We start from the raw sequence: 25,115 nt of genomic DNA on the forward strand, positions 1-25,115 counted from the left end.
CTTGCTCCCCTCTCACTCCCTGTCTGTGTGTCTGTCCGTCCGTCCTTGTGCCCAGGTTTTTGTGAGTTGGCGTGGTTCCTGTTTGTTTTCAGCCATTTTGGGGACTTGCAGTGCTCGTAACAAACTGCTTAAATGGCGTCCTCTTGCTTGCTTGCTCTCCCACTCTGTCTCCCTCTGCCTCTCCCTCCCTCTCCCTATCGCTGGGCTTTGTGTATATAAAGTAGTGTGTGTGTGAGTGTGTGTGCGTGTGTGTGTGTGTGTGTGTGTGTGTGTGTGCATGTGTGTGAGTGTGAGTGTGTAGAGAGAGAGGGAGAGAGGGAACAACACTTCCAAATAAAAAGAAGATTGGATTCAGTGGGGGGGTTGGTTTGGGGGGAGATGGGGGGTACATGCAGAGGAGAGGAGGGGGGGATTCACTTGCTGGAAAAAAAAAAAGAGCAAAAACACTAAGAATCGTGTGTCAGAGGCAAAAACTGGAGTGAGAGGGAGCAAGAAAAGGGGGAGTGAGTGAGGGAGAGCAAGCAAGTTCGAGTGTGAGAATCGCTCCTGCCCTCTGTCTTCACACACTGCTGCCTGTATGTGTGTGCATGTGTGTGTGTGAGTGTGCACCGCCTCTCCCTCTCTGCGCTCACTCTCTCCTCTCTCCCTCTCTCTCTCTCTCTCTCTCTCTCTCTCTCTCTCTCTCTCACACACACACTCAGACGTGCGCATACACAGACCAAGAGGGGGAGAGAGGGAGAGAGGGAGTGTGAGGGGAGAGAACACATCGCAGCAGAGATGCAGCAGGAGGTTTTCCGAGGTACGTTCTCTTGTATGCTTGCCTTCCTGAGAGACAGCCAGGGAGAATAAGAGGAAGAGAGGCTGAATTCTGTTGTTTTCCTGCTTGTTTTGCTGCTTCACTCCGCTGCTGCTGTGGCGGTGCTGCTCGCTCCGGCGCGTGAAGAGGAGGAAAAGGTTTTTATTTTACTGTGCGTGTGTTGGGGCGTGAAGGCTGGTGGGTGTGCGCATTTATGCAGTGTGTGTGCGTGCTTGTGGAAGCGTATTTATGAGTGTCTGTGCTGGGTCTGTCTCTGTGTGTGTATGTGTGTGTGTGTGTGTGCCAGTAACAGGCCTTGTCTCCCTCATCCTCCCCTCTGTTGCTGGCGCACCACGCAGTTCTTTTTCAAGAGCGATGACTCGTTTTTGAGATTGCGATGAAACTTTTAATTTATCGAAGGCTCTTGCGTCTCTGTGATTCACTGCAGACTTGGGAGGGGGGGTGTCCTGCACACACACGTCAGAACAGATGTGAGCTTTGTTGTTGGGGTCTTAACATAGTGGGCCAACCCTTGCACATCAACTTAACATCAGAGGGAAAAACTTATATGTAGGCGATGGTAAACATCTCTAGTTCTTTCTCTTATTTCGGTTACGGGCCGCCCAGTTTGTCCTCCATTTTACCAGCCTGTTGTCGTGCTGGAGGTTGTCTCGCGTAGAGCAGCAGAGGGCATATTGATGTCACCAACCCCTTCTACTTCTTTTTCTTTCCAAAACAACAGAGCATCTGCTGCCAACTACTCCACATTCCTGCTTTTCACGGATGCCAAGCCAAGCCTCCCGAGCTCAATGTATGGAATATAAGACCCACACTGCTACAGGGGTAGGGGTCATAGGTCAGGCAATAGGAAGTGTAGTTTCTCGCTGCTCTGCGGTGTCTCACAAATGATGTTGTCACAACAGTGGCAACCTTTTTATTGAAATGGATAGTTTGGATTATTTGAAGTGGGGTTGTATGAGGTATTTATCAGTAGTCAGTCTGTTTACCTACAAGAAGCAGAGAGGAGCACCAGCGTGGAAGCAAAACAATGCACTGCTGTTGACAGGGTCAGCAACACAAGCTATTTTAGCTACTTAAAAAGTAGTCCACCTAAAGAAAGTGAATATCAGTTTAAGTGTGTGTTGTATTTAGAATATTTTCATTGCTTTACCATGCCGTCACACAGCTTTTTCTGATGGGAAACTACCATTATATATAAGCCAAATATCACTCTCCTCAAACCAATCAAACTCTATAGGTGAAATCAGTAATTTTACCTTAACGAAGTAGACCCGCAGCTCCTGTGTTCTGTGAAGTTAAATTACTGATTTGGCCCGCGGAGTGTATAATGGCAGTTTCCTGTCAGAAAAGGCTGTCTGACATCATTGTGTGACTTTGGTGAATCCGAACTATCCTTTTAAAACACTGAAGTCATACAGTTACACAAACAAACACACAGATTGAGGCAGTGGTAACACAGCAACTCCCGTGTTCTGTAAGATAAAATTACTCATTTTGCCTACGGAGTTTGGTTGGCGGCAGTTTCCTGTCAGAAGAGGCTGTCTGACGGGGTGGAGATGTGATGAAAATATTCCAAGTACAGCGTTAACTTAAACTAATATTGACTTTGTTTCAGGTGGACTTTTTTCCAACCATAAAATACATTTTGCTGCTGACCCCGTCCACAGCAGTACATGCTTGCATGCATAGCTTTCGTGCAGGAACTACTCTCTGCTTCTACAAACTGGTGACGTGTCAACCGCCATCTCCTGTAGGTAATACACTGACTATTGATAATATCTCTTCAAATAATCCAAACTGTCCCTTTAAGCCATTTGTGTTTGGGTCACACACGAGATAAATCATGTCTACTGTAAGGCCTTTTATGCTCTAGGGCATAAAAGCACTAACATGCAAGTTTTGCGGCTTGCAAGGCCGAGCTGGTTGGCTTCGTTTGATTATGCAGTTTTTTTAATGCCACAAACATAAAGGATGTGGACACATTCAGGAAACTGGTGCAGCACTTTGTCTTCTCTAACTCGACATATTGAAACATGTCACTCTGCCTCAGCCTCGCTAATACTCAAATGTTTCTTTCTTATTTGAGACCGAGAACTCCAATGGGGCTTTCACACCCCCTTCAACAGGGACTGCGTGTGAAATTGAAAATGATTTTGGGGAAATTACCTCAAAAAGGTCACCAGTGTAGTGTTACCGCTCTCGGGGGGTACCTTTTTTTTTGGCCTCGCTGTTTCCTAATGCCTCCCGTGATTCTGTTGCAGCGAGCAGAATTATGGGAATTACGTGCTGGGCTGGGAGCTAACAGAGCGTGGAGAGTGTGGCGTTTTAGACATGGGCAGGTTCGCTGGTGCGTGGAGCGGCATGCGAAAACACCGGGATACGACAGTTTACACGTGGGGAGGGGGGAGATGAGGGGCAGTCAGTCATGCTGAGGGGGATCTGAAAGACAAGGAAACCATGAAATGTGAACATAGGAGAGACATGTTTGAAGTTACCCCTACCTCCCCCGCTCACTCTGCCACAACCACCACCACCACCACCACCTCCACTCAACCACTCCCCGACCCATACCAACTTCCCTCCTTCCCTCCCTCCCTCCTTCTATCCCATCTGGCTGGCTCCACCACGCTCTCTTGGCCGGGGGGTTGTCGAGAGTTCAGTAGCTGTTCTTGCTAACGATGCCCCCGTCCCTCCCACCCACACACACCCCTCATATTCGCACACATACACCCTTCTCTTCACAGACCAACTGCTGCTCCAATAGTCGGGCCCCTCTGGCTGCCCCTCGCTGGGGAGAAAGCCCAACCGACACCTTCCCCTTCCCACATGCTCCTCGCCGCTGGCTCACCGGCTGCAACACCGAGGCCCCCCACATTCTGCCTCGCAGGCACTCCCCTTAACCCCTCACGCACACACACACACATACACACACACACACACACACACACACACACACACACACACACACGTGATGATGGCACATCACTGCTAAATAGTTAAAGGATAATTCAGGTTTACTTCAACTTGGTTCATATTTTCACAGTCTTTGGCCGCCGTTTCACTCAGCAATCTAACTGTGGAGATCTGTGAATACAATGACTCTGCTAAAATAAAGCTGCAAAGAGGAAATATGTAAAATCAGACCGACTTCCTGGTTCTGCTTTGACCCGCAGTACTTAAGGCTCCAGTTAGATTGACAAGACAGTCTCTAAATCAGGGATACGCAACTTGCTTTGCCCGGGGTCACTTTTCCAAAATGACAGGGGCCAGTTAATAAACAAACAATAACAATGTTATTTATCAGATAAAATGAATAAACATTAAAACGTTTATTACTTTTTCATCCGACTTTTATTTTCAAAATTAACTGACTTACACTATGAACTATTAACTAAATTAACTTGGCGGAAGGATCGACATATAAAGCAGATATTTTACTGCATTTAATAACTGCAGCTGATAGACCTGGGAACCAAGCTTTGATACTTTTACGGCACTGACCAAATTTGAAATATCGAAAAATGCCTTGTCATTTGATACCAACTTTTGATAACTCAGGGGTAAATCTCCAACATACAAGTAAAAATTTGAAACAGACAATTTAAGTTTAACCACACTGTGGGAAATAAGATTTATATTTTCATGTTATGACACTGCTTGTGTAAAAAGGAGCTGAAAAATGAAACTAAAGATTTGTACCATAATGTGTAATAATTTTCATTTTAATAAAATGGATCATATAAAATTTGTACTGAAAAAAGTAATGAGTAGGAAATGGTATCAGAGTCAAGGTATTGGTACCAGTAAAAGTGTTGAATGATATCCGGCCCTAGCAAATTGCATTTTAGTTGTAAATGCTTTGGTAACATTCGAAAGAGGTTAAAGACGGCAGGAACCTCTTCCATCATCAATCACTCAAATGTTGCAGTGATTCATAAACATAAACCATAAACATAAACTGAATATAAATAGCATATTTAAGCTCTTTTCGTGTGAAATACACATTTATGGGATCAGAATTATCCTCGTTTGTGTGTAACTTTTGCTGCTCTTCAGCTAATAGTTGTCTTCCCCTGCGGAGCTCACAGTCTGATCCTACTGCTCTTTGCACAGCTGAAAGGCCATCACGCAAAGTTGAGCCGTCTCTAATTTATAACATCACACAAAACTCACATATCTGTCCCTCCTACATGGGGAAAAACAGTGCGGATCTCTAAAAGCTTCACTCAATGGAAACTAAAGGCGATCTCTTAACTTTCTTTTTTTAAAACCGGGTGGAAAGCACAGACCTTTCAAGCCCCTGATGCGCAGCAGCTCTCCGTCCTCTTCTCCGTCATCCTCCTCATCTCCCATGACTGTTCATGCTGTCATCAGGAAAGATAAAAAAATCCCCACCTCCTCTGAGGTACTCCAAACTCAGACTCACAGGTTTCCCCCCAAATCCTCCAGCAGGTCTTTAGGGTCTTCAGTCTCTAAATGATTCACTCAGTTGAGACTGAAGAAAAATCACCCAACTTCCAGCATTAAAACCGGGTGGGAAAAACAAGCGAGTTTATAGAAAAACTGCATTGCAGAACCAATCCAAAGTCTTTAGGGCGGTCCTTCATATGAAGGTGGTGACATGCAGAAGTCACGTACTTACTACTGAGCAGAATGGAGGAAGGGCATCATTTTGGCATCAAGTGTATCCTTGAAAAAGTGGACCCGCTATAATTGCCACTGCTTAAGCAACTACCTTACGTTTAGAAATCTCCACACCAGGCTCCAGGATACTCAGGTTACAGTATCTTTGTGCACACACAGGTTTCCTGTGTGATTAGGGATTATAAGTTTTGAAAATGTGAACATTAACCAGCCACTGACAGATAAATGTTAAAATTCAACAGCCCCTCAACAGTAAGTCATTCTGTTGTGTCAGAAATCTACCAGCTTCACGTTCGTATTTCACCAGCATTTGGCTGGTGGCTGGTGTTAACTTCCAGCCCTGATTATAACCGATGTTTCATGTGTGCTCACTGTCAGGTTCATCTCAAAGTGAAGTGATTTAGATCATCTCATCTGTTCTATTGTTCCCAGATCTCAGCAGCTACTTGTAATCAAACAGAATTGCCCTTTAAAGGGATAGCTCAGATTTTTTGATGTATGAGGTGCTTATAGATGGATTATATGATGCGATACTTACAGTAGATGGTGGTCTGCACACCCCCAGTTTGGAGAAGCAGAGGAGTACCAGCGTGGACGGTAAGCAATGCACTGCTGTGGATGGGGTCACGGTCAAGGTCCACCTAAAAAAAATCGATATCAGTTTAAACATAGGCTATATTTAGATTATTTTCACCACTTTACTTTGCTGTCAGACAGTCTTTTTCAACAGGAAGCCAATGTTACATAAGCCAAATGTCACTCACTCCAATTCAACCAAACTTCATAGGCAGAATCAGTACTTGTACTATGCAGAACTTGCGAGCTGCTGGTCTACGGCTGCCTCGTTCTATTAGTTTGTTTGTGTTATTGTGTGACTTTAGTGAATCTGAACTGCCCCCTTTAAAACACCAAAGTCTTACAGTAATGCAAAGGTAAAATAAGGTAAAATAACAGATTTTTCCTATGGAGTTTAGTTGGTTTGGAGAGAGCAATATTTGGCTCATTAAAAACAGCAGTTTCCCGTCAGAAAAGGCTGTTTGATGGCAAAGTAAATCAGTGAAAATATAGTATATACTTACATACACACCATACACATGATTTATTTTAGGCTGACCTTTTTTAAGTGGCTAAAACACCTTTTGTTGCTGACCCTGTCCACAGCAGTACATTGCTTAGTTTCCATTTTGGTGCCCCTCTCTGCTTCTCCAAACTGGGGGTGTGCCGACCACCATCTAAAATAATCAGAACACTGGGAAAGCAGTAGGGATGACTTGATTCTAGCTGTATTAAATACATTTTAATGAGGCATCGGTATGAATTTTAGCTGTTGACACTTATATTTAAATGTGAAAGTAAATTTAGGGGCACTAAAACAGTATTAAAAATGTAATTTGTCATGATCACACTTTTAATCCTCAATTCTAAGACTTATTGGAATAAATAGTCTAAAACAGATTATTTTAGAGCCAAATTAAGTTTTAGTTTGCATGCACTTTTCCTTGAAGTGCATAAAACCGCAATACTTGTGGTTAGATTTTTGAGGAAATTCCTCTGAGATGGAAGATGGCAAAAAGAAAACAAACAAGCGCCGAATACTAACCGTTATTTGTCTGTCAGCACAAGTACCAGTTTCAGTGTGGAATAAACAGATTGCTCAACGGCTGGTTCAAGGCCTTGAGCTGGCGCACCAGCCAAACTCCTCTGCCGTCCTGCCTTACGTTATGCAAGGCCACTTCAGCAGCGATGTTCCCACTGACTGTTTAAATTATGTGGATTACTAACCAGTTGTTTCCAAGGTCATAAAGTCATCCGTGTCTTTCGGATGCTATAGTGGCAAAAAATCTCAGAGTCAAATAATAAAACTTCTGCTGTTTTGAATTGGGCCCAGAGCTCAAAAAGACAATATGTTGAGTTTTTTGAGCCAAACAGCATTTTTAAACTATGAGACAGAGAGACTAATCTGCAAGTTTGTCCTACTTTTAATGAACAAGAGAGTCAACTTCTCAGAGTCAAAAGCCAGCAGTGCTTACTTTTGCCTCACACAGTGGTGGAATGTAACTAAGTACATTTACTCAAGTACTGTAGCTAAAGATATAATGTGCAACATTTCCACAGTAAAATGTCTAAAAATGCATGACATATGTTATACATTTTTTTAATTGTGTACTTAAATTATCCCAAATTATTCCAACCATCTTCAAATGCAGAGAAATCCATAATTTATTTAAGGTAGCGGTGTCTTTCCTGCTAGCTATCATTAGCTAGTATTTTCTATTTTATGTAACTTTTTTCTTAGATATTGCACTTTTTGCTCCACTAAATTTGTCTTACAGTTTTATTTACTAGTTACTCTTACTCTGTTTCTCTGATTACAAATTTTCATACCCTTCCAGTTCAGTGAAAACCATGTATCTTCATTCTGATCAAGTTATGGACTGAGAAAGTTACTTACTTCTTAAGCTAAATTTACTATTTAAAAACCCTCTTGGATTAACTGAATTTGTGTCGACACAACGCTGGAAACAAGGCTGATTTTCTGAGCTGAAAAGATCCTGGAAATCCTTGAAAACACTTGAATTCTAATGTAGTGTTTTAAAGGTTTGAAGAGTGTTAGGATTTTGGCTAAATTGCTTAAAAAATGCTTGAAATTGTAATTGGATTACTTTCATAATAGATTTCTGCCTGGCTGAATAGATTGTTTTTTTTTTTATAAAGAAATGCAATAAGTCAGATACTGGTTCAGTGAGTTGTAAAGGATGCCAAGTCTAATTAGAGACACATTTTGAAACATCAGACTTTTTTGGATTTCCTTTAATTTGTGAAATAATGATTTTGAGAAAAGTTTGAAAATGCCCCTTTAAAAAAAAAATGCTTGAATTTAGACATACAAGGTTCACACAGGACAGTGACAAACATATGATGATCTTATAGATGATGATGCATTGCTGTAAATTAAACTATTCAACAATATATAAACTAGAGAAAAATAACTCATTCTTAAACATTTACATTAATGCATCAATAATATTAATCCAAAAACATCAGCTATAATAGTGAAACATTGACTGGGACAATTTTACTGCATAACTTGTGATACTTTAAGTGCATTTAACTGATAATATTCACTTTTACTTAAGTAAGGTTTTGAATGCTGGACGTTTACTTCTCGAAGAGTATTTTCACAGTGTAATATTAGTACTTTTACTTAAGCAAAGGATCTGAGTGCTTCTTCTACCCCTGGCCTCACATTTGTCATTTGATATGGAAAACAAATTGAATCAGTGTGAGGCAAAAAGTATGTCTCTGTTCCCTCTGCCTGTCAGTGAACAGTCGTTATATGAAGACCAGTGCGTTTGGTATTATGTGCATCATGTTTACGTGAGTCTAGTTAGTAATTTGTCCTGCACCAGCTGAGAACCTGTTCGTGCTGTGCGGTTTCGTGGTGCCACAAGTGTAAATAGATGAACACTTCATAGGCTGACCAACATGTTTGTTTGTGCAGAACATCCTGTTGCAGAGAGGTGTGGGAACAGGGTGGTTGTTTATTTTGATTTAGCTTTAGGGGCCTTTTCAGAATCATGGTCACATTACTTCAGTGTTCCTTTAAGTTGTACAGGATGATGTATGCATCTATCTGCAGAAGGAAGAAAAAGTGTTTTTTCTGCATGTCTTATGCATTTGTGCACACATTTCTGTGTGTATGAGTAAATCCGGTATATTTAAAGCGTGTTAAAAGCTGCCTGTCACAGTCAGACGGCGTGTCGTGCCGGCTCTGCTTGTGCAGCGCCTGTGTGCGTCACTGAGAGATAAAGAAAAAGAGCGAGGGGGCGTCATACGCATTTTCCTGTCCGTGGCGGCGCGAGCATCAGATGAGATGGTGAAATTTTTAGCTTTAGCACTGTCTCTCAGTGTGTCCGCCCACTTGTAGCAGGCTGCCGCTTGCCATAAGGGATTTCCTGCACAACATCTATCGCTCAGCGAAAGTGAGTGACAATGACGGCCTGTTTCAATACAGAGCAGCAAAATATGGCAAAGCCTGGCGAGACAGTGCTGTGCATTTTTAGACACACAACATCTTGATTAGGCGTGAACTGGTTTGTTGTGCCAGCACACTCTTAGAACTAAAGGTGTTAATTAGAACCAGAAAGGGTTCTTCAGCTTGTCCCCATAACAGAACCTCTTCTTGTTCCTGGTAGAACCTTTTATAAAGCTTCCACTTGGAACCACTTGGAAGAGTTTGACCCAGAACCCAACCTAAAGGGTTATTCTTCAAACCATCCATGAAAGGTTCCACCCAGAACTGTCTAAAACAGGTTCTACTTCCTTTCTATGGTGTAATGGTTCCACCCAGAACCCACTCTGGGCCTACCTACCCCCTACCTAGGGGGTTCTACTAAAAACCTTATTATGTTCCAGGGGTTTTTAATCTAGAATCTACTTAGGGAGTTCCACCAATAACGTTTTTATATTGCAAGGGTTTCATCCACACCACGCTCAGGGGGTTCTATTATGTTACAAAGAACCCTTGACGAAAGAGTTCTTCAAGGGTTTCAACAATCCCCGAAAAACACTCTCTTCCAACAAGGGTTCTTTTGATGAAAAGGGTTCTTAATGGAACCCTCAGAGCCCTTGACAAACACTTTCTTCACTAAAGGGATCTTCAGGAACAAATGGTTCTGAGCAGAACCTCAGTCCTTCAAGACGAACCCTTATTTCTAGGAGTGTACGACAATAAGCATGTGCCGGTGCTTGTGCTGAGTACGTCATTAATAGTCACTTGTGTTTCCTTGTGTTGCCTGTATTTAACTCCACCTGTATCCTCCGTCTCAGTGTTGCACTCAGATTCACCTTTTGGTTTTGAATGTCATTTACAAGTAGGCCCATCCATGTTGAACTACTTTGTTTATGCCTGTCTGTCTGGCCTGCGGGCATGTCTGAGTGTATGTACAGTGCTGTGTGTACACATGCATGTTTGTCTGTGTGAGTGTTTGTCTATGTGCTGGTGGTGTTAGTGTTTGCCTGGGCTCCTGTCTGTCTGACAGTGCAGCGTGTCTGACTGTTCCTGTTTCAGCCCCCACCACTCCTTCTCTCTGTCTCCTGCTCTCTCCACTAACCCTCACTCTCTTTCTCTCTCCCTTTTTCTATCACCCTTTCACTCTCCCTCATCCTCACCCTCTCTCTCTCTCTCTCTCCCTCCTCTTCCCTCTGCAATAACAGTGCTGACCTAGTTTCTGCCTGTTCAGGGCTGCCTGTGGAATTTTACAGCGGCCTGCCTTCCTGGCTGCTTTGCTGCTTGAAAACGCAGGCAGAAAAGCATGACTGAGGATTTTTCTTCTCGGCGCATCATTATGGCCTTATACTGTCTCCGTTCTTCTCTCCCCTTTCGCACACCTAAACAAATGAACCCATTTTAAATAAGTAATAATACCAAATGGCCTCTCTTACATGTGAATCTGCAGCTATCTCGTGTATGGAGTGATTGCAAGGGGGACTGCATCTGCCACCATGGCAGCCGAATTAGAATGGAAATGAGAATAGCCTGTCGCTCATCTCCTACAGCTTAGCTGAGATTGTACCGGATGCACAGGGCGGAAAAACACCCCTTTCTCTGTGCACATGCATGCAATCTCCCTCCCTTCTCCTCTTCCACTCTTTCCTTCCCTCCCGCTTTTGCCTTCACAAATAAATGGTTAGAGTCATGCCCGGCAAATACTAGCCACTGCCAGGAATGGCTAACAAGGCTCTTGCTCAAATAGTAAAGAGAGTGGGACTATTTTTATGTGTGTTAGTCCACGCTATTCTGAATCTTGATTAAATCTGAGCGCCTTCCAATTAGGCATAGGGAATGTTGTGTCACAGCCGAGAGAGATGGATCTCTGGAATGCCTCTCTGAAGGCTTGGTTGTGGCACGCTGAAATCTAAACCAGCACTGCCGCAGATTCATTCCTTCCCCCTGCCCCTCTCTCCCTCCTTTCGCTCACCATTCCTGGCTGAGCTGTCGGAGTTCAGCATTGCTGGGGCATTTAGTTTTCTTTTCCGTTTCTCCAAAGTGTTCCACGGGCGTCATGACTGCTGCTGCAAAAGCTTTGGGTGTAATTTTGATTCTTTGCTTTATGTCGTTTGAACATTTATCTTAGGATGCCTGAAATAGTGACACATTCTGTCTGCTTTCTCTTTCAGATTTCGGGGGCTGGTCATGGTGTCCGGTGAGAAGGTGTGGGACCCCCTCCATGCGGGCCTTATTCAGTCACGTCTGAGTGAGCAACGCCTGGCTGCAGGGCTAACTCCCCTCTGCAACCTCGCACACCAGAGTCAGCAGACGTCACCTTTGTCTTCCCCGCGACTGTCATTAGTGACTGCAGACACCCTTCACCAACTTCGGGCCTCTTCCCGGTTCAGTTTTTGTGGCTCAAGCAAGAACGAAGGCCTACACAAACCGTTGGCCTCTCAGCCTGAAGAAGAAGAGGAGGAGGAAGGGGAAGCTGAGCTGTCGGAGATGAAGGGTAAAAGGCATATAGGCCGGGGGGAGGCCATGATGGAGGACAGGCTGGAGGACATGGCTGATGGACCTAAAAATGCAAAAATCACCCTAAGCTTCCCACTCAGCGCAGCGCCTCTTCCAGCCTCTCTGACATCTCCGAACCACTGTCGTAGCTCCTCCTCATCCTCCCCTTCCCCCCACCGACGGCGGCCATCCTCCAAGAGCTCAGACGAGGGCTCACTGTGGAAACTGGATGCCACCATGGACGTAAAGCACAGACCTTTTAAGCCCCCGAGGCACGACAGCTCTCCGTCCTCTTCGCCGTCATCTTCCTCATCTCCCATGACTGTTCACGCACTCATCAGGAAGGATATAAAATCCCCGCCTCCTCTGAAGTGCTCCAAACTCAATCCAGAGACTCAGTTTCACAGGTCTCCCCCGAGATCCTCCAGCGGGTCTTTAGGGGGCAGCTTTGGCAGTGACGGATGGGATGAGAGGCACAGGTTGGCCAATGGCACGGCCTCGCCTTCCCAAACCGCCCAGATCCTCTTCAGTCTGGGCACATCGACCTATCAGAGAGGGGGGGATGCAGAGAGGAGGGAGAAACTAACGGGAAGATCAGCTGGGAAAGTCGGGAGCCCTCATGGACCTCTTCATCCACCCACTCTCCACCTGCCTCCCCCCTTACCACCACCCCCTCCACCCCCATCAGAGGGTCTCACTGCACCCCCTCACTCATCCTCCTATCCCCCTACCGACAGCCTGAAGCCCGAGCTGATTTGCGGCGTGTGCCATCGCCTTTTCAGCTCCGCTTCCTCCCTGACGGTCCACATGCGGCTGCATCGCGGCAGCCGCGCCCTCAGTTGCCGTTATTGTGGCAAAGTCTTCATCCACAGCAAGAGACTGCAATCCCACGAGGCCGCCTGCAGGGTGCCAAGCCTGCCCACCAACAGCCTGGGCCCTCCTTCTCTCACTTTGCAGCCGAAGGAGGAGCCGCTGGAGGAGGGCGAGGTGAGAGTGGAGGGGGGAGTGATTGTGGGAGAGACAGACATCAGTAAGGCGCGGCCGGGGAAGAAATCGCGGAGCCTCCTGGCACGTATCCAAGGTGATGATGCAGCAGCCACAGAGCTACTAGAGGGTGATGAGAACCATTTTGTGAAGGTGGTAGATGGCAATGTCATCTACTTCTGCTCTGTGTGTGAGCGCTCCTACATGACTCTATCCAGCCTGAAGCGGCACTCTAATGTGCACTCATGGCGCCGCAGATACCCGTGCCATTACTGCGACAAGGTCTTTGCCCTGGCCGAGTACCGCACAAAACACGAGGTGTGGCACACAGGAGAGCGGCGCTACCAGTGCATCTTCTGCTGGGATGCCTTCGCCACCTACTACAATCTCAAAACACACCAGAAGGCCATTCATGGGATTAACCCCAGCCTCATCTCCAGTGAAAAGACAGCTAATGGGGGTTATAAGCAGAAAGCGAACGCCCTCAAGCTCTACCGCCTTCTCCCTATGCGCTCTCAGAAGAGACCCTACAAGACCTACAGTGACAGTTTGCATAATGGCCTTCTCCTGCCACCAACAGAAACCCCTTCCCTCTCTCTGCCCAGCCTGGGCTGTCCTCTGGGCCCTGGGGACCTACAAAGCATCATCAGTGGGGCCCACCCTCAGAGTGTAAAGCCTGACCCAGATGCCTTCCCCGATGGCTTCCCTGTTTCTCTGGCAGCCGAGCACAGGGACCTTTCTGCACTAACACCCCTCCCCCAAACGGACATGCCCCAAGTTAGAAAACCTGACAGTGAGGCCGTCGACTCAGAACAGGGGAGAGGCTTCAAAATGTCTAATAGCAGCAAAACCAAAACTCCCAAGACTGGTAGAGGCACAGAAACAAGCATGCCTTCTGTGATAACATATGGCCATACGAAACCCTCTGTCATAGTTCATGGAACAGCAGTGTCATCCTCTGTCATTGTGCATAGCAACCAGGTCACCTCTGGAAGTGAGAAAAGCCCAGTGAACAGCCCGTCGCCTGAAACCAGCAGCAGTCAGACTTCACACAAGGGCAGTCCCAGGCCAATCAAAAAGCAAGATAGCACAGATAGCCACAGAAAGAGGTCAAGAGACAGCTCAGACACCACAGAGGACAGCTTAAGAGGTAGACAAGATGCAGAGACAGGCAGATTATTTCACAAATCACGCAAGTCGCACAGCAAAGGTGACATCTCTAACTCAAAGCAGCTGTCAGCATCTGTAGGGTCACAGGTCAAAGAGGCAGGGCCACTTTGCCAGATTACTGTACGTATCGGTGAGGAAGCGATAGTAAAGCGCAGCATCTCTGAGACAGACCTTAGACGAGACAAGAGCCTTTCTCCCCCGAAAACCAAACGCAGTGAAACATCATCATCTGTGCGGGAAGCCAAGGAACCACGCCATTCTCACTCCCACCACCATCACCACAAACACCGCCTCCACCGCAGAGCCAGTCTGGAAACAGAGGGCGATAAGGATGAAGGAGAATGTGAAGAGGAGGAGAAGGAGGAGGAGGTCAGGAAAAAGAGCTCTAAATCCCCTGACGAAGTGAGGGAGTATTACTTCCGTCAGGAGGTGCGTGAGCAGGAGAGCGACCATGACACAGAGGATAACTTATGGCGGCCTTACTACTCCTACAAGCCTAAGAGAAAGGCCCAAGCACACCTACAGAGAGTCAAGAGCTGGCAGAGAAAGCTTAAGTTCAAGCGCTCCATCCGATTGAAGAGGAGGGCAGAGAGGCTCAAAAACCGTGCAAATAAAGAAACAGATAAATCGCAGGATGAGGAAGAGGATAGGAAGATGCAGGAAGTTAAAAAAGCAAACAGAGACGAGGGAGGGGAGAGGAAAAAGAAAGATTATCTCTCCGCCCCTTTAAAGGAGAAAAACAAAGATACAGAAGAAAAAGTTAAAGAGGTTTCCTCTCCTCCTCTGCACTCTCCAAAGCCTCCTGTGTCTACCTCAGTGGCTCCTATGGGAATAAAGAGACGGCCCTGGACTAATGGGAACGCAGCAGAGTGTGGTACATGTGGCCGCTGGTTCTCAAGCCCCAGGAAGCGAGACAAACATGAGCTGAGCCATCTGCTTGAGTTTGTATGCCTCTTCTGCCGAGCCACTTTCCCCTCAAGGGATAAGTTGGAAGACCACCAGAGAGCCCAGCATCCTAAGCCCACTGAGCCGCCCTCTGCACCCTCTAAAGTGGCACTTGGTGATCAAGTTGAAGGGGTTAAATCTGTGCCAGAGACTGCAAAGTATGATGAAGAAAAAGGGGGGCAAGTAGGCTTAGTAGGGAGTAATTCTAGTCCGAGTCGCCTAAGCAGAAGAGCATTATCACGACACACGTGTCCACAATGTCACAAGGTGTGCAAGACCTCCTCAGCACTAACTCGCCATATCCGACGCCATGAGTTAAGCAGTTCCCCGGAAAGAGAAAAGGACGATAAAGAGCCAAAAACAACAGAAACAGTTGTTAGTAGAGACCCAGAGACTGAAAAAGGACAGGTTCCCAGCGCTCTCTCTGTGTCAGTTATCAGCTATTCAACACCAGACCCGCCCAGCAGCAGTGACTGTCTGGCGTCACGGCAGCATGAAGACCATCTGAGTGAACTGACAGATGAACATCACATGTCAGAATCCCCTGACAAACCTGAACTGACAGAGCTCACACACCCAGCTCCAGAGAGAGAGCCCAGCCCTCAAATCACAGCAGACCCTCCATTAGAAACCCCCGTTAACCTCACACCCACTAAACACGACTTCACGCCTGCCCCGCCCTCCACTCTCCAGAGCGTGCTGGTCATGAATGGACCTGAGTGTCTGGACTACCGCACCCCCAGCAAAAAGAGCCTAGACAGCCAGATCCACAGAATACCCAGCCCTGCGCACATCGTGGCATCTACCAACACCTCTTCAAATGTGCCCATGACGTCACAGACCAGAATAACCACTGCTGCTCCTCCTGTTTCCATGACAACAGCTCTCATCTCTGAGGGGGGATTCGTGAAACGGGATGGGGTCATTATGGACAGAGAGAGGCAGGGTGGGAGTGGCATATTTCTGCACGCAGGTTACGAGGAGCCACCTCTGGTCCAAGATCTCAGAGTTCAATCGTTGTCCAGGAGTCCCTCTCCCGCTGAAGCACAAGACCTGACCATGTCCTCTATTCTAGCCAGAGAGAGGGAGATAGAGAGGCAAAGAGAGAAAGACAGGGAGCTAGAGAGACAGAGAGAGAGGGAGAGGGACAAAGAGATGGCAAAAGAGAGGGAAAAAGAGATAGAGAGGGTCCAGCAAATGAGTCGAGTTGCACACGCCCCAGAGGACCAGATGTCTCTCTTGGTCCCTAAAGAGGAGCCCTTGAGCCCTGTGCCGTCCCCCCAGCATATCCCCACTCAAACCACTATGAATGGACCCTCCTCACACTCCAGGCACACTCCTAAGTCCCCCTGCCGGTCCCCCTCAACTGTCGGACTGTTAGCTCAAGCCAACCGCCCAGTTCACTCCAGTTCACAAGGACTCGACAGGCTCACACTGCCCACTGGAGCAGCTGGTGCCGGCGACCGCCCCTCCGCCCATGCTCTGCTTCTCCCCCGAGCCCCCCAACCACCTGAGCCGCCTGAGCACCAGGACACTGTTTCTTCCAGAGATTCTCAGCAGGGGGATGCCACCCCAGTGGGCTACCCTGCTCAGAATTATCCCCTACCCCTTATTGTGCCGGACAGCTACCGCTCCGGTAAGAAGCAGGAGGAAAACCTGCTCATGTCCTCCTATCCTGCTGGAGCACTTCCCTTCGGCCCCCTGGGGAAAATGATGGTCCCTAATGGCGGGGACCTGGCTAAGCTGCCATTTTATCCGGACCCTTACCAGCTGCTCTACGGGCCCCAGCTGCTGGCCTACCCTTACAACCTGGCGGCTCTTCCTGTTGCTCTGAACATGATGGCACCTGGAGGGGACAAGGTGGAGCCTCTGCCTTTCCTTCCCGCCATCTTCAACTACGCAGCCACTGCTGGACCCTACATGGGCGCAGCGCCCCACCCCCTTGTGACAAACCCCAGCCTCTACAGCAGCAGCAGTGGCAGCAGCAAGAAGCAGCGAGACAGCAGCGGCAGCAAACCGTAGGACACAGAAGCACTATGAGGAATATATTTCAATGGGGACGGCCTGGCCTGTTTAGGATGGGAGCGAGCGGGAGGGGTGCGTGCTCACTGGGTCACTGAGTACACTTGCACAGTGCCCCTGCCTCTCTTTTATTCAGTAGAGATCAGAGCTAGGCATTAAATCAGGAGTAGGTTGAAGGGAGAAGGAGCAAAGAAACGGGGAGAGAGGCTGATATTACAATGACGTATCATCGCTCCCCTCTCTTTACTCTTTACTCACCTTTCTCCGCATCTCTCCTGTCTTGCTGTAGTGTGTCGTAGTTCTAGAGCTTGATTAATCTTCCTCTCTGACTCATTATATTATCTATAAGAATAAGAACTGCTAACAGGGTGTGTGTTGTGTGAAAAATTAGTTCAGTCTGCTTCCCTTTATAGTCACCGCATAACGAGGATAAACGCTCTTCAGGGAAGGCTTGTGTGGGCAAGGATAAGGGATGAGACAGAAGAGTCCTTACTCAACACAGTTGGAGGTGGCGCATTAAGCAAAACTTGCGTATGTTTGTATGAGCGAATGAGAATGCAGGTGTATCCTGTTGTTAAACTGTCCATGAAAGTTATATATGAGCATGTACATGTACATGCACATGCGTGTAGGGATTTGTGCATGCAGAGGTGGGCTTAAGCAGGTATTACTGCGTATGTGTGAAAGTGTGCGTGTGTGAGTGATGAAGTGTGAATGGCGTGATCATTCCGTGTGAGACGCACACAGCATTCCTACTCTAGTTGGAATAGCTACTGTAGGTCAATGTGTAGAAGTGCATTTAGAAGTGATTCCTCATATCCAAATCATTAATAAGTCAATGCTATGGCTGGACGCGAGTCGATGACAATGACAGATCATCTGAGCTTCTAATGTCTCAACTAACCTGGCGACTTTGTGGCCAGATGACACTGTAGGATCTGTATAGCATTCACCATAGTTTATACCTTATGTGCACAAAAATAGAGAAGTAGTGGTCACTTAAAGAGGACACTTGTAGCTGCTTTGGATATGTAGCTGGCCACTGGGTAAGAATTAAAGGCTGGTAGACCATTGCACTTCCGTTTTTCATCTCATTTCCTTCACTTAAAAAAAAGGAAAAGAATAAAAACCAGTCAGCCTTCATCTTACGAAGCCTTTTCCTCTTTGATTTGAAGAGGAAAAGGCTCCATTTCCTAAGCCAGGAAGAAGAAAGCGATATAGCAAGGAAGGAAAAAGAAAAAAAAATGGATTCAGGGTATTGAGTTATTTCTGGATAGGAAAAGAAATATATGGGCACAAAGCTGTTGGACTCTGAGTCAGAAAGCCCCACAGAAGTGACTTCGGGGACAAAAGAAAATGTTGTCCTGCACCCCAACTGAGGGGAGATTGGAAATAGCCTGAACTATTTCCCCTCCTGCCCTGTGTCATTAATAAGAGGGAGGAAGAGGCTGAGCTTAGCAGCCAAAGTGGTGGCCGAAACTCCCCAGGTGCCCTCCTCCTGGGGGCCTTTTTGTTATGTGTAATGTTATCTCTATATGTTTGTTTTGTTAAACTATGTTGTTGTTTATGTTGTTTAGCCCTCTTACCAGATGGAAAATGGCTTCAGTGAAAAGGGGGAGTAAACTTAAAAATATGAATGTAAATTTAGTCATGAGGTTAATGAAGTACAGCTGCATTAATGGTAGAGTTGGTTTCAGTTCCTTTTTTGTTTCTGTTTTGACACAAATAACCTGTTAAAGAACCGTATAACGTCTGGTATGCATATATACAGTAGTCCTAGGAACATGTCAGTAAACTTGGGTTCTGTATCCACAAAGCATGAGCAACACTTGCTTCCTAACCGTTTATATCCTCAGCAAATCTGGCATTGTGCGCACAGCTTTTGTTTCTGTTTCCTTTCATATTTTCTGGCCTCTTCATATTCCACATCTCTTTTTTTAATTCACTCTTCTCTACTTGCACAACGTAATGTGACATATATCCGTTTTACGAGCTGCATGTCTTTTTACTTCCTGTCAACGCCATAGAAACGTTAAATTTACCAATAAACTAAGCAATTTTTCATCTTTAAGTTAGTTACTTCACTTTTTTGGTTACCTTCATACATATCGTTAAAAGTATTTATCAACATTTTGTATATAGTGTTTTTTGTGCTTTTTTAATCACCAGAGTGTATCAAATAACCATTAGCAATGTTTGCTAACTAGCTAGCATCATCTTCTACATTCAAACTTGACAGAAGCAAAATAAAACTCACTAAAAATGCCTTGGCATATCTTTCCGCTGCTCGGTGGGAATAAACTCTTAATTCACCGCATTAAATGTGAGAATATCCGGAGAGGAGCAAGAGTTGGACATCAAAGAAGCAGCAGGGAGGAATGGTGTGTAACACCAGGATATTTTCACATTTAATGCAATAAAAAAATATATTAATTTTGACCAAAAAAGAGTCGTTGTTAATCAAGGAGTGAACAATGAGGCAAGACACTTTTGGTGAGTTTTACTTTGCATTTGTTTTTTTCAATGATTAAGTTACTGTTTTTAGGTAAATCAATGTTAGCTAGCTAACTAGTACCAACTTCTTTGTTCTTCAAAATCGACAGTAACTAAATAAAACTGATCCAAAAATGTTTTGGCTCATCTTCCCACTGTTTCAACAATCACCAACTCTGGTTTGGTCAAAATAAACCTTATATTTTACAAATGTAGATGTGAAAATATTCTGGCTGTACACACCATTTCTCCTCACTGCTTCTCTGATGACTTATCTCCCTCTAGCTCCTCTCCCAGTGATATTTTACCATCTAACAAAGTTAATTAATGATTTATTTACACTAAACCATATTTTTTGTTTTGTGAAACAGTGGTAAGACAAACCAGGACAATTTTGGTGAATTAGATATTGTTTCTTTGGAGTTTGAATTAAGAAGACAATGCTAGCTAGCTAGCATTGCTAACGGTTATCTGAGACAGGGACCTGAAATGTTTTTCAGGTCATTGACCCCTTAGCTGCAGAGAGACAGAACAAGGGCCCCCTACTACATAAACTGCACTGAATATTTTCAGTTCTCTCATTTATGCTTACCTGTAAGTCAGCAGCAGTTGTAGCACGGCTAATGTTAGGTGCATTAGCTTCACCCTCTGCACTTTTGCCAGCTGTTTCTGAAATGAAGACCTTTTGTTAATGTTGTGTAAATGAAATGTTTTCTTATTTTGTTTTTGGTTTTACAAATAGGCCAATTTATCTTTGCTAACAATGTGTTGCATTCATGTTAATGTGTATTTTCAGACATATTTTAGTTTTTGAAAGAGAAAAGGACTTTCCGAAAATGACGAAATCCAAAGAATAGTATGAAACAAACAGGAAATACTATCAAAAACATGTACCAACCAACTTTGAAAAGTAAAGTAACTAACTTAAGGATCAAAAATCACCAAGTTTGTAGGCAAAGATGACATAATTATAGCGCTGACAGAATGTAAACAGACATGCACCTTGTAAAACAGACACATGTCAGAGCGCATTGTGCAAATAGAGGACAGACAGCAGTTTGGAAATATTCCATAAAACTAGCTGCCACACTGACGTCTCACAGTCACTATGTAGGAGCTGTTTAATTCTCCCTCTTCCCTCAAGCATACACTCACGCACTGCACTTCCTCTGAATGAAGTACATATGTTTCAGTGTGTGTGCTATGTGTGTGTGTGATGGTACTGGGGCGCCTTTTGGAGTGTTAAAACACAGCGTGACCTAACTGCAGGGGCACACAACAAGCATCCCCTCGGGTGTGGTTACAAGCCTTTTGCGTGTAGGCTGGTGTTTCGTGTACGACACGTGAGTGACAGCGTGAATAAGAAAACCAAAATACTGTAAATCTGCCTATAAGCAGCATACCCCCTTGGCAGTATATGGGCCACCTGTTTTTGTTTTTTGTTTTATTTTGTTTTGTTTTGTTTTGTTTTGTTTTGTTTTTTGTTTTGTTTTGTTTTGTTTTGTTTTGTTTTGATTTGATTTGATTTGTTTTTTGACACTTTTCTGTGGGTTAGTTTCAGTGTAAAAAAGCCTTGCTGTCTCCAATATCTCAAGCCATTCCTGTAGATGGACATGTTTGTGTTTTTGGACCATTTCTTATGCCATAGTTCGCCATCACGGTTATCATACAGACCAAAAGCATGCAAATCGACGTATTGTAGTGACTGGACTGGAATCTGGTGGTAATATACAACTATTTACTGTATGTTTTAGTTTAAATGAATGTGCCTCTGCTTTGATATTTAAATAATTATCTATAGTAAGATGTGGATCTGCCAGATTTCAACTGTTTAAGGTGCCTTGTTATGGCATAAGAAATTTGAATAGTAAATGAACATTTTCTTGAGAAATGAAAGTATCATTTGGAGATAGATTTCATGGCTTTGTTTGCTATGAAGCTGTTCATAGATGTAGGGGTGTGGCTAAACTGTTTTGGTATCGTGTACATGTCTAGGGTAATACTGTGCCATATAGAGCCCACAAAATATGTTAATGTTATTTTTAAAAGATGTTTTAATGTTGCCTGATGACTTTGTCTTTAGATTTGATACAAAGGCTTGTAGCCACAGCTCTCCCAAAGTCTGTAGTCTCCTTCTCCCGACATTCTTCTTGTTCTCCTCTCTCTCCCCTTGTTTCCGTCTCTCCTTTCTTTCTCTTTGCTGCAATCAAACAAAATAAAGTATTAACCTGATGACCCAATGAAATCAGCTCTAGACTGGTCTCATGTTTTTTTTTTTTTTTGTTTTTTTTTTTTAGAATGTCTCGTTTAATCTTTTCAAGTTGATCTAGAATTTTTAATATGAACCATGTGCTCAGAGTTGGCGGTCGATGCCTGGTTTCACATTGTTTGATCCTCCCTGTGAATTCTCTATTAAAATGTGAATTTATAGGGACAGTTTAACCCCAAATCAAAAATACACATATTTCGTCTAGCATGTAGAACTATTTATCCATCTAGATTGTTTTGGTGTGAGTTGCAGAGTTTTGGAGAAATCATTTGTAGAGATATCTGCGTGCTTACGGCTTGTGCTGCAAACCCAAAAGACGATGATCTCATTATAACTTAAGGGGGGCAGTGGTGCATTTCTAGTCTGTTCTCATTCCTTACTCGGCAAATACTGATGATTTGTCGCTGCCATTCAGTGACTCATACAAATGTGCATGAAACAAGACACACCGTTCTTTCAAGTGACTTAAGAGTAAATCCATCGGCAGCTGTATGAGACACACCAGGCTTTTGACATAGTATAAAGAGGTCTGTATCTGGCGGCGGTGGGGTGGATGGATGACTCAAACAAACACATGACTTTCACTCAGGAGACCGGAGTTTGTGTCCCATGTGAAAGCAAAACGTTATTAAAAGTGTTAAGGTACATAATGTTATATTATTAATATCCCAAACCTACCCAAGTAGTTTTTGTGTCTAAACGTCCCCAAACTGCAGCCATTTCACAGCGTGAACTACATGTTAAAAAGGCTTTCTGGCAGTGCCTCATACAAATGCCAAAGGGTACCTTGTGCACTTGGACTTACCCACTTGACCGTGAGGGGAAACAGAACCATTTTTCTGTTTTGATAGACCTTTATGTGTATTATCTTGCGCTACGAAGTAGAAAACAGGTCAGTCTTAGCTCCAATTCCTACATTACTTTATGCAGTTTACAAGGTTCATTATTAGAAGGTAGGTCAGCTCAAATTATTAGAATTATTAGTGATAAAATACCCTCTGCTCCTGGCAGTCGTGCGATTGGACAATCTGTTAAACCAAACTCCATTCTCAAAGCATGTGTTCTATATGGGGTCATATTTTTTCACAGTAAAAACTTTTACACGTACACTACAAACACGTGTCATTTACACTGTAACATCATTAACTAACCTGTGATGAGATGTTGTTGAAACATGTGCACTGAGTGCTCCTTCACTTTTTAAGTGCTTGTTTTCACCCTGTGAGCAGGATACATAGGGTGTGCATCAACAAAACCTTCAAAAAGTGTTGTGTTTATATGAGAATTATTTCACTCAGGTAAATATATATATGTCAGATTATATGATTTATTTAGAAATAATTTATTGTGGGGAAAACTTTGTACTTTTGTTTGCCCAGGGGTCTGCGCCCAGGTGTGCATCAAGGAAGCGTGCATTTACTCATGGAGGAGAGGCTCTGGACAAACATTAACGGCATCCTCCCCAGCCTCTCGTCCTCTCATCCGTGAGTGGCTGCGTGCTTCCTTCTTCACAGTGATGCAGTTGACAGGTGCAGTTTGGTAGAGTCCATACAGGAAACTGCCCACAACAAGGCCTGTGGATTATCTTGAGTAACTGGGTCATGATTCCTGGAAAGAGATGTTGCTGTTGAGTTTTTCAAATGTATTTTTTGCCACCTGGAGCGCTACAACCAGAGTACCATCTAGTTCCATTATATTTGAGAGAAAGCACAGATCTCTAGGGCTGTTATCTCCAGAACAAAACAACCCAGATGGATAAATACTGCTACAGGTAAGAGGTAAAATATGTATTTTTGACTTTTGGATGAATCGTCCCTTTAACATTTAACTACTTCATAAAGGCAGAACAAATTTAGGCTATTCTTTGCACTTTATTGAAGCACCTGATCCGTTGTTTACCACTTATGCAATTTACTTCAGTCATTTATTTTTAATTAAATACTTTCTTTGTTTATGCTGGTGCACATTGTTTAGAATCGTTACGCATCCATTTCATGTGTTTTACGTAGTACAGTATTAACCACAGTGCACATTCATGTTTTCTCTATAAAGATACACTATGTTCTGAGAGTTTGTTCCTGACGTGAACCAGAGGCAGATCACAGCTTCCTCTTGGCAGAGTCAGGAACTGATTTTTCTTACCGTCCTTGAATGAGCACTTTCCCACTAGTGACACTCAGTGGTCTAAGCAGAAACAGTCAGCTTGGTAACTCGCTCGTCTTCACGCTCCTAAAACATGATCTGGAGAGGAATTTCTTCAGACAAAATTGAATGTGAATGAAAGAATTTCAGAAAACACTTCATACTGAGTGAGTAAAAAACTGGTGCATTCATGAACTCTGGGATGGTTGTGATTTAAAGTCAGTCAGTACAGTTTTTCAAGCAGAGCAAAAGCACTGAGTAAGTTTACCTCAAAAGGTTTTTCACAGCTGACATTTTGACTTCTTATAGCAGTCAAAGCAAAAGTGTTACTAAAAATATTAAAGGAGAAATCTGTAATATATTTACTGTACTAAATCCTAAAATTGCCATGATATGATAAGATGCACCGGGCTGTTGATGTAGTATAAAGAAGGAAAGAAAGTCTGCATATTAAGGAGATGGGCTGGATGGATGTCTAAAACAAACACTTTCACCAGGAGACCAGGGGTTTGTGTCCCATGTGCAACCAAAATGGTTTTCCAAGTTTTAAGATACATAACAGGACATGCATCATGTGACTTTTATCATGTAACTTTAACATGTAACATGTCTTGCAAGTTGCTTCAGTAACACCACATGCTGTAGGTAACGTATCATACTTAGAAGAAGAAAAGAGACTCATGACATGATCCCCTTTAATTATCGCTTATGATCTATTAGCAGTGTGTGGTGGTGTCCGTATCTGCAGAGGCCCTGCCCTCTGCCTGTTTTTCCTTATTTTTTCTCATTGTTTCGCTGAGCTTGGAATGTCTCATCAACCCAAAGCATTGATATTTGACTTGCTGATGCGTTTAGGAATGGTTTGGACAAACCCCACTGACTCCACCTTTAATTAAGCCCACATGGTCGAATCCTAACCCAGAGGTCTGCCATATTTACTCTCATGAGAGCCATTTTTGGCTAAAAAATAAAATCTGGAGATGCAACTACCAGATTCTATTTTTCTGAGATTTTCTTTTTTTGAATTTGGCATTACTCTGGAGACATAAGACTAGCCATCTGTAAAATTTAGAGTAAAAGGTGCCGAGCCGTAGGCTATAATGCACTTTTTAGTGGCTGAAATA

The 25,115-nt window shown here is 44.3% G+C and overlaps 1 protein-coding gene across 1 annotated transcript; it reads left to right on the forward strand.

Moving 5' to 3' along the window:
• Positions 1 to 693: 693 nt before the first annotated feature.
• On the forward strand, positions 694 to 21,828 carry zbtb4 (zinc finger and BTB domain containing 4). Its single transcript, XM_084711911.1, has 2 exons — positions 694 to 799; positions 11,642 to 21,828. Exon 2 carries the CDS (start codon positions 11,658 to 11,660, stop codon positions 17,085 to 17,087), a length of 5,430 nt encoding a protein of 1,809 aa, XP_084568037.1. The 5' UTR covers positions 694 to 799; positions 11,642 to 11,657; the 3' UTR covers positions 17,088 to 21,828.
• The last annotated feature ends 3,287 nt before the right edge of the window (positions 21,829 to 25,115 follow it).

This window comes from Lutjanus erythropterus, chromosome 23 (genome assembly GCF_056507025.1).
Source record: "Lutjanus erythropterus isolate fLutEry1 chromosome 23, fLutEry1.hap2, whole genome shotgun sequence".
NCBI lineage: Eukaryota > Metazoa > Chordata > Actinopteri > Lutjaniformes > Lutjanidae > Lutjanus > Lutjanus erythropterus.